The 15,951-nt window shown below is 36.0% G+C and overlaps 1 protein-coding gene across 4 annotated transcripts; it reads left to right on the top strand.

The window, feature by feature from the left end:
* The first annotated feature begins 6,080 nt into the window (after positions 1 to 6,080).
* LOC137707627 (ubiquitin carboxyl-terminal hydrolase 5) lies at positions 6,081 to 14,777 on the top strand. 4 transcript variants are annotated; one of them, XM_068446543.1, is made up of 14 exons: positions 6,081 to 6,335; positions 6,569 to 6,823; positions 7,356 to 7,500; positions 7,621 to 7,680; positions 7,800 to 7,895; positions 9,232 to 9,262; positions 9,362 to 9,636; positions 10,258 to 10,398; positions 10,478 to 10,648; positions 12,337 to 12,594; positions 12,682 to 12,830; positions 13,264 to 13,833; positions 14,035 to 14,308; positions 14,412 to 14,777. In XM_068446543.1, the coding sequence occupies exons 1-14, from the start codon at positions 6,199 to 6,201 to the stop codon at positions 14,553 to 14,555; spliced, it is 2,706 nt and encodes a 901-aa protein (XP_068302644.1). In that variant the 5' UTR covers positions 6,081 to 6,198; the 3' UTR covers positions 14,556 to 14,777. The 4 variants fall into 4 exon arrangements, with proteins under 4 accessions (XP_068302644.1, XP_068302643.1, XP_068302642.1 ...); XM_068446542.1 differs by having other exon boundaries at positions 9,229 to 9,262; XM_068446541.1 differs by having other exon boundaries at positions 9,232 to 9,636.
* The last annotated feature ends 1,174 nt before the right edge of the window (positions 14,778 to 15,951 follow it).

The raw sequence follows: 15,951 nt of genomic DNA, 5'->3' as shown, positions 1-15,951 counted from the left end.
ACAGAGACAGCAGCAAAGTAGAGAGATTTTTCAATGTGATCGATGTTTATATAGCAATTCAAATATACCCAAAAATTCATTTGAATAGATCCAACTACCCTTAAAATTAAAACTTAATTACACCTAAAATCAAAACCTAATTAAGCATCATTATGATAGATCTCGTTTCGATGTGCTTTTAAAATAACTGAAAGCGTTTTTGATGAAAATATTTCTAGAAAATCACTTAAAGTGCTTCATGAAAGAAGCACATAATTGGTGTTTCTTGCAAAAAGTACTTAAAGTGTTTTTGGAATCTAAAAACATTTTCTTTAAAAACGATTTCAATCATTTTAAAAACATATCTAAATGAACCCATTCAAAAGCAGCAACATCAATTTTCTTAAACTTAAGATTTGAATCGTCATATATATGATTCTTCTCACATAAGAAGCCAATCACTATAAAATCGATCTAAAATATCCTCATCTTCCAATGCACTTATCTGGAGTGACTTGCTACAAAGACCTTCCTCCGTCTCCCTCTTTTTCTTTTTGCCTTTTACAGATCCATACTAAAATTGATTCACCGGTAGTGCATATTATGCTCAATTTCCCTCAATTAAATGCCTAATTTGGGTAACCCTCTACTTAAGAGATAATATGCAGAATGCATAAGAACATGCAATCGCAGTTTCATAAAAAATAATTACCTGCCGAATACTATTTAAAAAAATATCCATAAGTTATAGTTCTAACAAAATTTCCGAAGAAAAATCAATTAATTATCACACAAGAATATTCAAAAATTGTAGTTATGTGAAATTTTTATCATGATCTTCGTTCTAGGCTTGTAAATTAAGAAATGAAATTTGATACTTTGATTAATTTAATTTCCATTAGAATAAATACTTCTTTATTTTCGAGAATTTATCAATAATAGTCAAAATTTAACACTCACTTTCATAAATGTCACTTTTTATAAAAATCTTTCAAATATAATAGAAAATTCACATGAATAGACCTAAATACCCTCAAAATCCAAAACCCATTTACACATTAAAAAGCAAAACAATTGAATAGATCTCATCTATGTCTTTGTTTGAGAAACTCTATGATGCCCGAATACTTTACTTTGGTTGCGTATCCCGTATCCAATACTTTTTCGGAAATGATACTTGCTGGATACTCTTAGATACTTGTTGGATACATATCATGGTTAATGGATACATTTTGACTGGACGGATACATGTATCCCACATTTGGGATACAAGTATCATGCTTTTAGAATACTTTTACACTTTCAAATAAAAAATTAGAAAGAAAAAATTAATAAGAGACAAAGCTTTATTTGAAATCAGTGAATATGAATTACGAAGAGCAACCTCTGATTGAAACTATGAATACAATTGTCATCCTTCTTTTATATATACTGGGGGAATTAGATTTCCAACTTTTCTTCTCCAATAAATGACACACCCCGACCAAAATCAAGGCGTGCTAACTTCCTAAAAACAAAACCGTGAGGGCGTGGTCAGGGCCCAAAGCGGACAATATCATGCTACGGTGGAGTCGAGCCTGGGATGTGGTGGGGGCCCAGACGGGGATGTGACAATAAATCAAATGAACTTGAATTTGAATGATCTTGTGTTATCAAAATATGTTCTAAATTATATTTTTATCTTTGTTTATTATTATATAAATTTAATTGCCGTATCTATCACGTATCGTATCCTACTTTTTAGAGATTTTTCGTATCACCGTGTCGTGTCGTATCGTATTGCCGTATTTGTGTTCGTGTTTTACAGATCATCCTGGAATTTTGACCTCTTTTTGATGTTGAGTTGGGCAATAATTTGGGGTGCTAGGAACTCAATGTTTTGAAATGGAAAGATGGAAGCCCCGAACATCCTTGTATCATGTACCACCACCTTATGGTTTGGTTTTGTCCCCAACAACTCAAACTCCTCCAAGCCTAAACCCTCTACTCTTCTGTTCCATCTCAGCTTTGAACTCTGAATTTTCATTGGCATCATAATTTTTTGTTGGTTATACTACTACGAGTCCTGACATTTTTCCTCGCGTTGTTTCTTATACTCCTCTTTTAAGTCTTTCTTTTCTTCTCTTCTTGGTGACATGGAGTTTCTCAATTTCATCTATGGACTTCTTTTTGTTTCCAATTTATAGTTGGTTTGACTTCACGAAATGTGCCTCTCATTTTTCCTTAATTATGATATAATAGAGTGTTGTCTCTTATGTTTATTTGGTTTTAATTATAAGGGTATTTAGGTCTATTTAAGTGGTTTTTCTGCTATATTTGAAAGAATTTATAAAAAATGACATTTATGAAATTGAGTGTTAAATTTTGACTATTAATGATAAATTCTCTTAAATGTTTAATTTCATCAAGCTCCTCTTTCTATCTTTTCGGATTCAAATTGAGATATGAAAATAATTAAACCCTAAAATGAAAAAAACACAAAAAGAATCTCTTTGGAGTTTGTTTTCTATTTTGAGGGTAATTTGGTATATTGATGTGAGGTTTTGGCTATAAATGATAGTTTTTATAAAAACTGACAATTTTGAATTTAAAACATAAATTTTGGTTATAAACGATAATTTTTCCAGCACATGAGTTGGTATATCATGTCACTGTACAAATGGTACGATATGTGTGTTAAAAAGTTAATAACTTAAAAAATAAAATTTTCCACCACTTATGTAAAAATACGTGGTGTACCACCCGTATTCCCGTCACAATGAAAAATTTATCAGCAAAGTGGGGTGGGGAATCGAGAAAAAGGTAGATGTGTTAGGAACTTAAGGTTAATTGGGGGACGAGTTATTATTATTATTTTTTAATGCCCAAAACCTAGGCCATTTCATCTATTGTCAAACTTGGGCTCTTGCCCTCCAGCCTCTATTTTGGGTTATGGACAAATTTTTATTTTTTTTTATACCTAATTATTTGAAATTTTTTTTTCGGGTGCTTTTTTCAATTTTGGGCTCTGGACAATCGCCCTGGTAGCACTGGACCTGAGTGGGGCCTAGGTGGGGGAGTAGTTTCTTGCTTAATTTTTTATTTTTGGGGTTATTAAATACAGGGCCGGTCCTAAGGGTAGCCCAAGTAGGTGCCCGCCTAGGGCTCCCAATTTTTTTATATCCTGCAATTAACATATAAATACAGAAAAAGTAAAAAAATATCATGATTTATTTGTTGGTGTAGTGAAATGTTCATCTCTTTTTTTTTTATTGGGGCCTTGAGTTCGAAACATGGAACTACCATTTTATTCACTAGTTTTTTCTTGTTTTCAAATTTACTCTCAATCCGTATGTCCAACTCCCAATTTACTCAAGTCCCCTTGCAATTTTTTTTCCTTTCAACTTTCCATTTCTATTGAATGTTTAAATCAACCATCACATGGTCTTGAAGATTGTACTTTAAGGTAATCAAAACTATGAATTTATTTGTTGCTTTTCAATAATTTTTTTTTATTCAATGCATTATTTTAATATTCGATTCGTTAGTGTAATGTTGATTTTAGAAAAAAAAACAAAGAGAAACAATTGGCATTGTTGAAGTTATTATACTTATCAATCAAATTTTATTGTTTTTCACTCTCAATCTTAGACTCTTGGCTGCAAACATTTAGTACATTTGTGTCTAAAAACATGAGACATTTAATATTTGTATATTTATCTTCTTTTGAGTTTTGATATTAATTTTAATGATATTTGACATGAAAATAGAAATTTTTATGTATTTAGTGAATTCCTTTTATACATATCAATGTATAAAGAACCAGAGATCATAAAATATTAGGCCCCAATTCGAAGGTTCGCCTAGGGCCCTCAAATTCTTAGGGCCGACCCTAATTAAACACCGAGTCACAAAATCTTTCACAAAACAACCAATTTGAAAGAACACTCTTCAATAAAAAATAAAAATAAAAATAAAGTAAACTGCCAATTTACCCCTTGAACTATCACTTAACTTTCGATTTCTCCCCTGAACTTTTTAATTGGAAAACTAAGGACTTAAACTATTTTTTTTTGTCCGATTTGCCCCCTGATGTTAATTTTTCATTCATTCCATCCAAATTTTTGTTAAATGGAAGCATGTGCACAACATGTGAAGATAATTTGGTCGCTTCATTCTTTGAAATAATTTAAAACCCTAGATTTCTAAACTATAAACTCATGTAAATATGTGTGATTCTATAGCTTTTGTGTCTGAAGCTCTAGCGAAGTGACACTTTTGTCGACAAAGGAGAGTCACGTGGTGTGCACGTGATAAGAGTTAACGTTAATTTGGATGAAATCTATGAAAAACTAACAGTAGGGGGAAATCGGCCAAAAAAATTAGTTTAAGTCCTTAATTGTTCAATTAAAATGTTTATAGGGGAAACCAAAAGTTAAATGATAGTTCAAGGGGCAAATTAGTAGTTTAGCATTAAAAAATATATGGTAGGCTCTGGTTCGAATGATTTGAGCTGGTGAGTATGTTTGATTGTGACCACGAGTAAGGTAAAAATTTCATATAACCTTTCTGGGGCTGAAAGACATAGATAATCGTATTTTACCACCAATTGTCCCATTTTTATAAAAAAGAAAAAAAAAAGAAGAAATAACACCCTTAAATTTCTAGGCGAATTGATCCTTGTGTAAAAAAGAAAATCAAATAAAATCATTACATTAAAAATTAAACTGAAGGCCAAATTGTAGGAAATTCAAATTCATCTGTTTGTATACAAGTAATTTTAGAGTTGAAAGTTTTGGAGAAGACGTGTGTCATTTAATTGTGAGGTGAGTTGGGCTAAAATGCCTTTAGCCTTTTTGGGCTCCAGTGGAGATTAATTATACCCTTATGAGTGTATGATACCTTCGACTTTGAAAGAAAAAAAATGTTCTTTTTGTGGGATGAATCGACATGTGTCTATTGTACTTGTTTATTCTATGGGAGCTTGATGAAGAACACTAGTATTTGAGTGTTTGAACGTTTGAGAGATTTTTGGATGCCCGAAGGCCCTTCGACTTGCTTCCTTTTCCCTTGGTTTATGAATGAGCGCCTACTATTTATAGGTAAAGAATTGAGCTTAGTTTGGAAGGCCCAATCTCAATCCCGTAATTGATTGAATAGATTTTTGATATAGACTAGTTGATTTAATTTAGGAAGTTTTAACGAAAAGCTCTCGGTACTGTTTACTTTAATGAAAAACCACATGTTTACACTAAAAAGTCAATTTTGGTACTATTCACTTTACCCTTTATTTTGTTCATATCGTTAAAACTCAAAATTTTCAAGTCATTTTCATTAGTTTTCCTTTTAATTTAGTCATTAATTGAACAAAAAACTTTGGTTTAGGAAATTGAACCAAATTGAAGCAAATTGGTATAATTTGATCAAATTAGAGTTATTTTGTCGCTTTTTGTACTTGATTTGATTTGTTTGACGGATGTCTCAGGTGTCGACATGTGTCACTTTAGATAATTTATCTGACTTTGTTGACTCACATGCTATGTGTGTAATTTGGCGGGACCTATGGTGTGCGCCATGTAAATCCTTGTGAGTCAAAATTTAATTTGTTGGCCAAAAATGCCTAATTTTTAATTCTATTAGAACTAGTTGTGACCGTCATCATTCTTTGATGTTTTTCTTTTGTTCATTAAAAAAAAAGTTTGGTGGGATTTAATTGATTTTTAGAAATATAAATGTCAAATTTTGAGTAAATCTCTCCAAATCTCAGGCGAGATGCGAGATTTGATTTTTATTTATTCTTAAAATTAAAATACACAAACAAATCTATCTAATTGCTTTGAAATCAACCATAACAGTTGACTCAATAGTTGAGATAAATTTTATGTTTGTATTTTACATGATACGTAATAAGTTAGTAATAATGTATTTCAAATTCATTTTTGACGAATCAAATTTAAGACATGTCATTTATAAATAATTAGATACAAACTTATCCCTTTCTAAGAAAAAAAAAAAAAAAACACTTTCTTAAATTCTGAATAGTGGGTTTGAAAACCTTCCCCTCGCTACTCGCCCCTTGATTTTATTTTTACAAATTTTATTTTTTTTCACAAAAACTGTTTCTCTCAGTCTCTCTCTCACCGACTTCTTTCCCCAAAATTTCCCCACCTCCTTCTCCGTCCGTGACCTCAGGACAAGGGATTGCAATTCCGGTGGCAGCACCCTGCAAGTCGGCGAGGGATGGACGCGGTGTCGCTGTGCAGCAGCAGCAGCACAGAGCTTTCGCCGGAGGAAGAAAGGATTTTGATACGAGACATTGCTTTGGCTGCTGAAGCCAATTCCAAAGAGGGCGATGTCTTCTACTTGCTCACCCAAAGGTTGCAAATTTTTGCATTTTTTTGGGTTTATTTATTTATTTATGAAATTTGATGATTAATTTTTAAATAATTAGAAATTAGTTCTTCGCTGTGAATTGTTCATTTTTCGGTGTTTCTGTTAAAACAATGAAATCTTAATCTTTTATCAAATGGGTTGTGATTTCATATGTTGTAGTGAAAATTGGTTCTAATGTTTTGTGTTATTTTTCATTTTTGAATTTGTTCCCAATTAGATGGTGGCAACGTTGGATTGATTATGTGAACCATGACCAACCCAATAACCCGAATGATGCATCCTCGGTGTCGGAGCATTGTGATTCGCCCGGTTCCAGTGCCTTAAAGAGGCCTGCTGGTATTGATAATTCTGACTTGATATATGATGCAGCATCAGAGGACACCAATTCGGGCATTGAGATACATGATACGTTACTGGAAGGCCGCGATTATGTCTTGCTCCCGCATGAAGTTTGGAACCGATTGCATACATGGTATGGAAATGTCATGCCTTTCTTTGTTAACCCTACCACTATGGAAATCCAAATACACTCAAGTGTTTTCATATATGTACACACATATTTATTGGGTTTTTATATCGTAAAAGGAAACAGAGAATGATCTTAACACACCACCAATTTTATTGAATTAATTGTATTCTAGAGATTTGATCCAACTTAGTGGGAAAAGGCTTTGTTGTTGTTGTTGTTGTTTAGTTGTGTTCTAGAGATTTGTTACTTTCTCTTTTTTTGCAATGTTACCGATTGATTGAATAAATTTAACATTTATTTTGAGAGGACCAGCCTTCCTGAAAATTCCTTTAGATTTGCATTTCAGTGACCATACAGTATTATCTATGCATATTTTTGGGGTTGGAAGGGGTACCGAAGAGTGTATCTCTCCTTACACTTAAATGATTGCCTTTGAGCCAATATCAAGTTTCATTTCTGTGTTTTTTTGCAATTTATTGTGGTTGGAGGAGAATGTCAAGAGACTACATGTGTAATGCAGTGTTTCTGGTTGTAGGTATGGTGGTGGTCCAACATTGCCAAGGAAAGTGATTAGTTCAGGTCTTTCTCAGCCGGAGATGGCAGTAGAAGTGTACCCTCTGCGGCTTCAATTACTTGTGATGCCAAAAGGTGACCGCTCTACCGTACGAATAAGCAAAAAGGTAAAATATAAGGCAGATCATGATGTACCACTTTTTTCAGTGGTAGTTGCACCACTTTAGTAAGGTCTTACAAAGTATGTGCTGATTTTTCTTACCTGAAGATTGAAATTCTTTTGGCAGGAAACCATTGCAGAGCTTCACAGAAGAGCTTGTGATATCTTTGATCTTAGCTTGGAACAAGTAAAGTTTCCTATGTCTCTGGTTCTGCATCTAGCTTCATTGTTTGATTGAAATATTTTGTTCAGCAGCTCGTTTACTCCCTATATGTTGTTGGTACTTAAGAATTTCCTCGATTGAAGGTGTGCATTTGGGATTACTATGGACGCCGGAAACATGCCCTGATGAACGACATGGATAAAACTCTTGATGATGCCAATATACAGATGGATCAGGATGTGAGTCTTCCATCACTTTATTGGAATGACATGCACAATTCTCTTTAGCATAGGACTTCATAATTTCATATGATGGTACATAGGAAATTTTATACGTTCATGTTTTGCTGAGTTAAAGCTACAGCTACATAATACATTTCCAAAAAATTGTTTCTTAATTTTGGAATCACAAACATATACTTCTTTAACATGATATCATTAGAGATTCTTGTGTTCCTTAATGTTTTTATGGGCTTTTAGGTTTGAATTGAATGTTTCCTTAAAACATCAAGTATAGATATATTGCTTTTGTGTTGCTATTCACTGGAAGTACCATTCTTGAATTATTATTCTACCACGTCAGTTTGCAAGAGCATCTGTTTTGCGTTGCACACTTCTTTCATGAGAGTTTTGCTCTGTATGTTGCTGGCCTCCTTTATATTGGTTAGTCACCTCCCACTACTTAGTTAACTTGGTTAATCAGAGTGTATTTTTGTAATTATCTACCTCCAAATGGTTCAGTTGAGCTTGTTGGCCCATTTTGACCCGCCATCTTAGTGTCTGAACATGAATTATTGGTTTGTCACATTCTCTTTGAGGAACTTTCTGAACTGCATATATATGTACAAAAGCAATTTACGTTCACTTACAGCTTTCTGTGTTTCTTTTTTTTTTTTTTTTTTTTTTATCCTTTTTTTTATTTTTTATTTTTGTTTACGCACCATATGTTTGGTTTTTAATAGTGGAGATCTGTCTATTATATACCTGTAGGTACCAATGTTTGGTTTGCAGGCATAGATGAGATGTGTCTATGAACTTGGCTTCTTATGGTTGTGGGCTGTGACTGCAATTTTATGGCCTGTCACCAGCCTAGAGATTGGTTTCTAGTTGAGACAGGTCTTATGTAGTATATGGAATAATATGTTATGCTGTAGCCGTATCTATGCACAAGGGTGCTTATTCTCTGTTGAAAATTATGGTGGCATGATAATTACTGGAAAATCTAAGTTTAGTTAATCAGTATTGAGTAGTATGCAGTGCTATGCACACATTTTATCTTTCTCTGTTAAAAACTTTTGTTAAAGTGGCAAAGTAACTAGAGAAAATTGTGATGGATTTTGTGTGGTAACTGGTGAGGGAAGGAAATGACCGTCAATTGTGATGGGACGTAGATCTACAGTCAAGGAAGAGTGACCTTTATTAGTTGGGTTTTATAATTTAGTCGAAAAGGAGCACGGTTTTACTGGTTTAATGGTTGTGGAGATTTCCTTATTGGAGGCTTTACTTTGGCTTCATTTAATTTTAGTTTTGTTTTTCTGAGTTCAAACTTGTTTTGTTTTGTGATCAATTGAAGCAGATTCTGGTGGAGGTGCTTAACCCTGTCAATGGTAACACATCGGGTGGATCCCCGAGTTCTGTTCGCTCTTTAGAGAAGGAAGCTTCCTCTGTTCTTGTAGAGCCTTCTAAGTCAAGCTTGTCGATTGCAGGAGGTTTATCTGCAACCAGGGGTGCATCAAAGAACTACAGCTCAGAGCTCATACATAGTCAAGGCCTGATTGCAAGGGAACTGGATACTACATACCCTACGACTGGTGTTAGTACTAGGGGGTCGTCTGTTGGTTTGACTGGGTTGCAAAACCTTGGGAATACTTGTTTTATGAATAGTGCTATACAGTGCCTCGTTCATACACCGGAGTTTGCTAGATATTTTCGGGAAGATTATCATCAAGAGATAAACTGGCAAAACCCTCTGGGCATGGTTGTAAGTTTCTAACACTATCCGAGCTTAAATCAGCTCTATGTGCTTTTTGAAATCTATACTTTTATTGCTATAATAGACTGCCAAAATTTCTTATTCAGTTTTGCAGTTTTATTTTTGGGTGTGTTCAGGCTCTTGAAGACCCTGAGACCGTGAAATCTTTTGTTTTTTTTTTTTTTTTTGCAAGAGACCTCTACAAATGTTAGTACTGAGATCTTTATGACTGCTAGTACTTGGACCTCTATGAATGCCAATACCTGTTTCTCTCTATGAATGATTTGTGTTCAGTCATACATGTTTTCAAGGAGTAGCTTTAATCTTCTTGAGGGTATTGCTTGCTTTTATCCACAACTTGGCTTTTTACCTTATTCTCATTACAAAATGATGCATTTTTATGTCCATTCTTAGAATTGAAACAAACTACTATTCTCAATTCTCTAGGACATCGAGGTGATGAAAGATTTTCAGAAACAAGATATTTTGTTGAAATCGGTTTGTTGATTGAAGTCCAAGCAAGCAGTTTGAAGGATATACTGAGATAGTGTTGATTTGTCTGTGTTATTAAAATTTTGCTGCTTTTATTTTTTTGGCTGAATTTCTTTTGCTAAATTGGTCAAAATGTAGGGTGAGCTAGCTGTAGCATTTGGTGAGTTACTGCGGAAGCTATGGGCACCTGGACGAACACCAGTGTCCCCTCGACCTTTTAAATCAAAACTTGCTCGCTTTGCGCCTCAGTTTAGTGGTTATAATCAGCATGATTCTCAGGTTTGGTACTTGGCATTTAGGTTTTCACCAGTGTGTATGCATGCAATTTGCATTAACGAAAAACTAATTGTTGTTTCAGGAGCTTTTGGCATTTTTGCTAGATGGTCTTCATGAAGATCTGAATCGCGTGAAACACAAACCTTATATAAAGTCTAGAGATGCTGATGGCCGGCCTGATGAAGAAGTTGCGGATGAGTATTGGGCAAACCACACTGCTCGTAATGATTCTATAATTGTTGATGTGTGCCAAGTGAGTATGTTGTTGGAAATATTATATGTTAAAAAATTATTAGTTACTAACTTAATAATGGTCATTGTACAAGTGCTTAACTTGCATGCAGACTTGCAACGGTTACTACTATTACTACTGCTGCTGCCGCTAGTATCTGTTTGGTGTTATTTCTCATTTAAAATTTGAAGTTGATTCTGTTCATTATCTTTTCTTTCATTATGCTTTCTCAATCAAAGACCTAATAGATAAATGGTAGATAGTGTTTTCAAGACGCAGCGCTTAAAATGGTGTCAATATTACTCGTGATATATTTGTAAAATGGTGTCAATAAATGGTAGATAGTGTTTTCAAGACGCAGCGCTTAAAATGGTGTCAATATTACTCGTGATATATTTGTAAAGAAAGAGATGTCTTTACTGGTGAACTCTTCATATGGTAGATGTGGATACCTGGATTCCTGCAATATTAATCTGTTGTAACCTCAAGGGCAGTTCAAATTGTTGTTTCTTATACATGTTGGGACTTGGTGCTAGATGTCTATCCTGTTTTCTACTTGTACTTTTGCTGGCAATAGTTGTTCCTATATTGTACAGTATTCTTACTATATAAAAAAAAAACTTTTATCTTCTATACTTGTAAAACTTAAGATTAAATTGTGTGGTTTTGTTAAGTGGTTCATGCCCTTCGCACAATGTGGGTAAGTTATGCATGCCTCACTATCATTGTCAATTGAATAGTAGTGTAACTGATGTATTAAAATTATGTGCATTTTCTTAACATGTGGGTGAAAGCTTATTGGTCAACCTTGTAATTTAGTTTAAAATGTTCTTTCAAGCTGAGGAACTTACCATTTTGTTCTTCCTTCCACTCCTCATTGCCATCATTTTCGTAAGCATAGGAATGTTCTTTCAAGCTGAGGAATGTACCCTTAATTGTAACTTTTCTCCTACATAGTGAAATACACACTACAAAGTATAGTGGATGTAGCCCAATTATGGGTGAACTACTCAACTGCCATCTTATTTGTGTGTTCTGATTTTACCACTCCGGTGGTGAACCAAAATTCCCTGTCAATAAGTTTTTCATTGTCTGCTGACGTAACAATTTTATTCGATTTTGCTCCCAAGCAGTGACATGTATCACTAAGTTTGCACTTCCACTAATGATGTACAATCCTATGCTTTCTGCTCGCAATCTTCTGAGACTCGTCAGTTTTTTGCCTTCAGTTTTTTTACCTTTGAAAAAAACTTCTGAGACTCGTCAGTCTTTTCATTTTTAAACCTTAAGTCTAAGACAAATTTCCATTCATTTGACTTGATAGTACCTGAGTTTAAATACGCTGGTTGTATGTATAGGTCTTATTCCTTGTTGATTTCTTCTCCTAGTGCGCTAATTCTATGGGTGCTTTTTCTGACAAGTTTCTACAATTTGTCCATGGATTATACAAATAATGGTTTGTGACTTGTCTTCGTATTATTCTTTTGATTACCTTATATACTTATCAAATATAAGCTTCCTGGTGTTGTATCTCATGTATCAAATAATTTCGTATTTTATGCTCGATGCTATGAAGGCCGGTGAATCATGGTTTGGTGTTAATGCAAAAGATATTTTCACTAAATCTTGATACTGATCGAAATTTTTTTCCTGGTAGTTTGTAATAACCAATAGTTTTTTCTCATGGTTTTAATTTTTCCTATTAACAGGGCCAATATAAGTCAACTTTGGTTTGTCCCGTTTGCAATAAAGTCTCTGTTACGTTCGATCCCTTTATGTACCTTTCGTTGCCACTCCAGTCCACCACCACTAGAACAATGACGGTGACAGTTTTTTCTTGCGATGGAAGTGCATTGCCGTCTACTTGCACTGTCACAGTCCCAAAACAGGGACGTTGCAGGGACTTGATCCAGGTGCTTAGCAATGCTAGTTCTGTGAAGCACGGTGAAAAGCTTTTGCTTGTGGAGGTTAGCAGCATTTTACATTTGGAACTGATGCTTCTGTGCTTTATGAATCTGCATGGTTGGTTAACTTTTTCAATTTGTGGTTCACAGATACGAAATCATATGATTCAGAGATTTTTAGAAGACCCATTAATATCATTGTCTACCATCAAAGATGATGACCATCTTGCTGCTTATAAGGTTCCAAAATTGCCAAACAAAACAAAGTATCTTCAGTTGATACATCGCCGTCGAGAACAGTACGTATACTTTGACCTTCACCTTATATTCTGCACAGTGTTTAGAATCATGTAGAAAGCTCACTCTCCCCCACTAACCCTAACTTTGATTCCTGTACCCACGTTCACAAAAAGTTATTTTCCTTGCTTGACTAGTCCCGGCCAATTTAACCACTTTTATAAGCATTTTGAAAAGAAGCTGGTTGTTGAGTTAAGACTGCAAAAATATAATTTGTCCAGAATTAATTTCACATTTTCCTAATCAGAACAATTTGAAAAAGAAAAAAAATGTGGTGTTGATTTTACGTCTCATTTCAAACCATAAAAAACAAAATCTATGTGGTGTTGATCTGTATTTCTCTTGAACTTTAAACAACTGGACTTCTTGTTCTGGAGTTATCTGGTATGTAGATCATTTTCTGGCTTCTCCTACTAACTTTTAATTGTCTCGTAGAGGAATTAGTGATTCCCAGGTTGCATCAGGATGGAAACCCTATGGAATACCTCTTGTCTCGCCAATCTCTTGTGTTGATGAAATTAAAGGAGGCAATATACAGACGATTGTTCATAAAATGCTTTCTCCAATGCTTAAAGCTAAAAGTATGGATATATCCGGTGTAAGCTCAACAACAGCTGGATCAGACGCCTCTCTTGATTTGGGTTCACGCGAAGCATGTACTGATTCCACTGTATCAAATTCAGCTAGCAAGGATATCACTAGTTCTGAAGCGGTGAAAGCCCAAGAATTGCCTCTAAAGTTGGTGGCTGAAAATAATTCATGCATTGATCTATCAGCGAGGAAAGATAAAGCCATCAAATTGGCCTCATCTTCAACATCAATACTAATATATGTTGATTGGTCACAGAAGCTTTCGGAAAAGTATGATACTCATTATCTAGAAACCTTGCCAGAAGTTTATAAATATGGACCTGTAACAAAGAAAGCCCGAACTGAACCTCTCTCCTTATACACCTGCCTTGAAGCTTTTCTACGTGAAGAACCACTGGTGCCTGAAGATATGTGGTTAGTCTCTCTCCCTCTCGACTAAGCCCTAAATGGATGTATTTTAACCATATGTAGTTTGCCTTTTGAATATCAAGAGGTTCTGTAGGAGCTGTATCCTGCTTAATAAGCGGAATTTTGGATAACTTTGTATTCTGTTGAACGAAGCTGTATTCAAACAAGCGTGTCTTAAATTAATAGAATAATTATGGTATGGTGTAGGTACTGCCCGAAGTGCAAGGAGCGAAGGCAAGCAAGTAAGAAGCTTGATCTATGGAGGCTTCCAGAAGTGTTAGTCATCCATCTAAAGAGGTTCTCATACAGCAGGTCGATGAAGCATAAACTGGAAACCTTTGTGGATTTCCCAATCCATGGTTTTGATCTAACACGTTACGTTGCTAACAAAAACAACTCGCGACGTCAACTTTATGAGCTCTATGCCTTGACCAATCACATTGGCGGAATGGGTAGCGGCCACTACACTGCACATATCAAGGTATCTGGGACGATTGAATTGTATTTGGTCGAAACATTAATCAGCTGCATATCTCACTGGTAATCAGAAACAGATTTTATTGACTGGTGTTTGTTTTACGCAGCTTCTAGACGAGAATAGGTGGTACAGTTTTGATGACAGTTGCGTATCACCGATAAATGAAGACGAAGTGAAGTCAGGCGCCGCATATGTACTCTTTTATCGGCGTGTGCCAACTGAAGATGCAGCTATTAGCGATGTGGCCTAATCCTTTGCAGCGACGTCTAGTGTTTACTCACAAAAAATAGTAAGACTAACTCTCAAGGGCTTTGTTTATTTCGCGGACTAAATTACAGATGGAAAAACTAGTGAAATGTGTTTGGTAGGTTATTTAAAAACATCAAATGGATGCTTGTGTGTTTTTCTTTCAAAATGACAAAATCATGTAAGGCACCACTATCATTTGTGTTCATCACAATTTGCTCCCTAATCGCCGTTGCCTTACCACTACCTGCGCCATCACGTCCACGGTCCAGCCACCATCGCTGTCACTGCCACCAATGCCAACGTCACTGCTACCATCACCCTTGCCACTGTGGCCACCTCCACGGTCACTTTCTACGCCAACATCACCCCTACCACCTAGCAATCACACCCTCTGGCGGCACCACTCCTTGCTACCATCCATCACTACCTTCATCATCTCTACCTCCTATTGCCACCATTCATACCCCACCACCATCGCCACCGCACGCAACCACTGTTGCTACCAGCACCACCTCATCACAATCGCCATCCCCACCACCACCAGCACATCTTAAAACCTATGTTTTTTTGGGGCTAACAACATTGCACTCTCATTTCTCTCCCCTGTGAGAGCTTTTCTCTCCTCTCTGAGAGGCTTTCTCAATGCTCTTTCTCTCCGTTTTGTTTCGGCGCCGGCCCTAGCTTTGGCTAGGGGACCCCGCGTATTTCCTTTGTGGTTTGTGCTCTGATTTTTTCAGTTTTTTTCCTCTTCCTGGAGCCTGCACATTTTCCTTCCCCAAACATGCTGGGTCCTATTCCCGAATCTCCCATTTCCTCCAATCCTCTTTGACCCTTTCCCCTCCATTATCTTCCTCAGTTGGCTCCATCATCTCTCCTCATGTCCGATCAGGTACCGTCTCTACTTACCGCGTTTTGTTACAGATCTTTGGGAGGGTGTGTAGAGCTTTAGCTCGGGTGTCCACACCACCACCCTAGTTGGCCCTTGTTCGTCACTCTCGTTGCTTGCCCTTGTCAGCGATGTTGTTCGTGGGTTATTTCTACCTGCGTGCTTCATTGTTCTCATGGCGACTATTCTGGTGCTGGTCTATGGATGATGATGTGACCTCTGTCCTCACCAATTCTGGGTTTCTTGTTGGTCTGATCTCAGGTGATTGTTGAGGGTGGTCGATCGTGACGTGGTTCTCTGGCGGCGGCGTCGTCGTTTGCAGCTTCAGAAAGCCTAGTTGTCTAAGGTTTTTTGTGTGGTTTGGTTGTTTGTGCTGGGCTCCAAGGTTGGTCGTCTTCTGTGTGTTGTGGCCCTTTCTCTTTCGCTGTGTTTATTTAGTTTTGAGCTTTCGTTGCACTTCTCTTGTTGTTAATGAATTTTATCCTTTGACCCAAAAAAAAAATAAAATAAA

The sequence above is a fragment of the Pyrus communis genome, chromosome 11, assembly GCF_963583255.1.
Source record: "Pyrus communis chromosome 11, drPyrComm1.1, whole genome shotgun sequence".
NCBI classification, from domain to species: Eukaryota; Viridiplantae; Streptophyta; class Magnoliopsida; order Rosales; family Rosaceae; genus Pyrus; species Pyrus communis.
Note: the sequence above shows the minus strand (reverse complement) of the source record. Positions and strands in the feature narration are given on the sequence as shown.

What these genes read in the sequence shown, in the direction of transcription:
- LOC137707627 (XM_068446540.1), top strand. Translation starts at nt 6,199, where the DNA reads ATGGACGCGGTGTCGCTGTGCAGCAGCAGCAGCACAGAGCTTTCGCCG. An exon ending in TTCTACTTGCTCACCCAAAG is followed by an intron (nt 6,336 to 6,568) that starts GTTGCAAATTTT and finishes GTTCCCAATTAG; the next exon opens with ATGGTGGCAACGTTGGATTG. An exon ending in AAAACCCTCTGGGCATGGTT is followed by an intron (nt 9,637 to 10,257) that starts GTAAGTTTCTAA and finishes GTCAAAATGTAG; the next exon opens with GGTGAGCTAGCTGTAGCATT.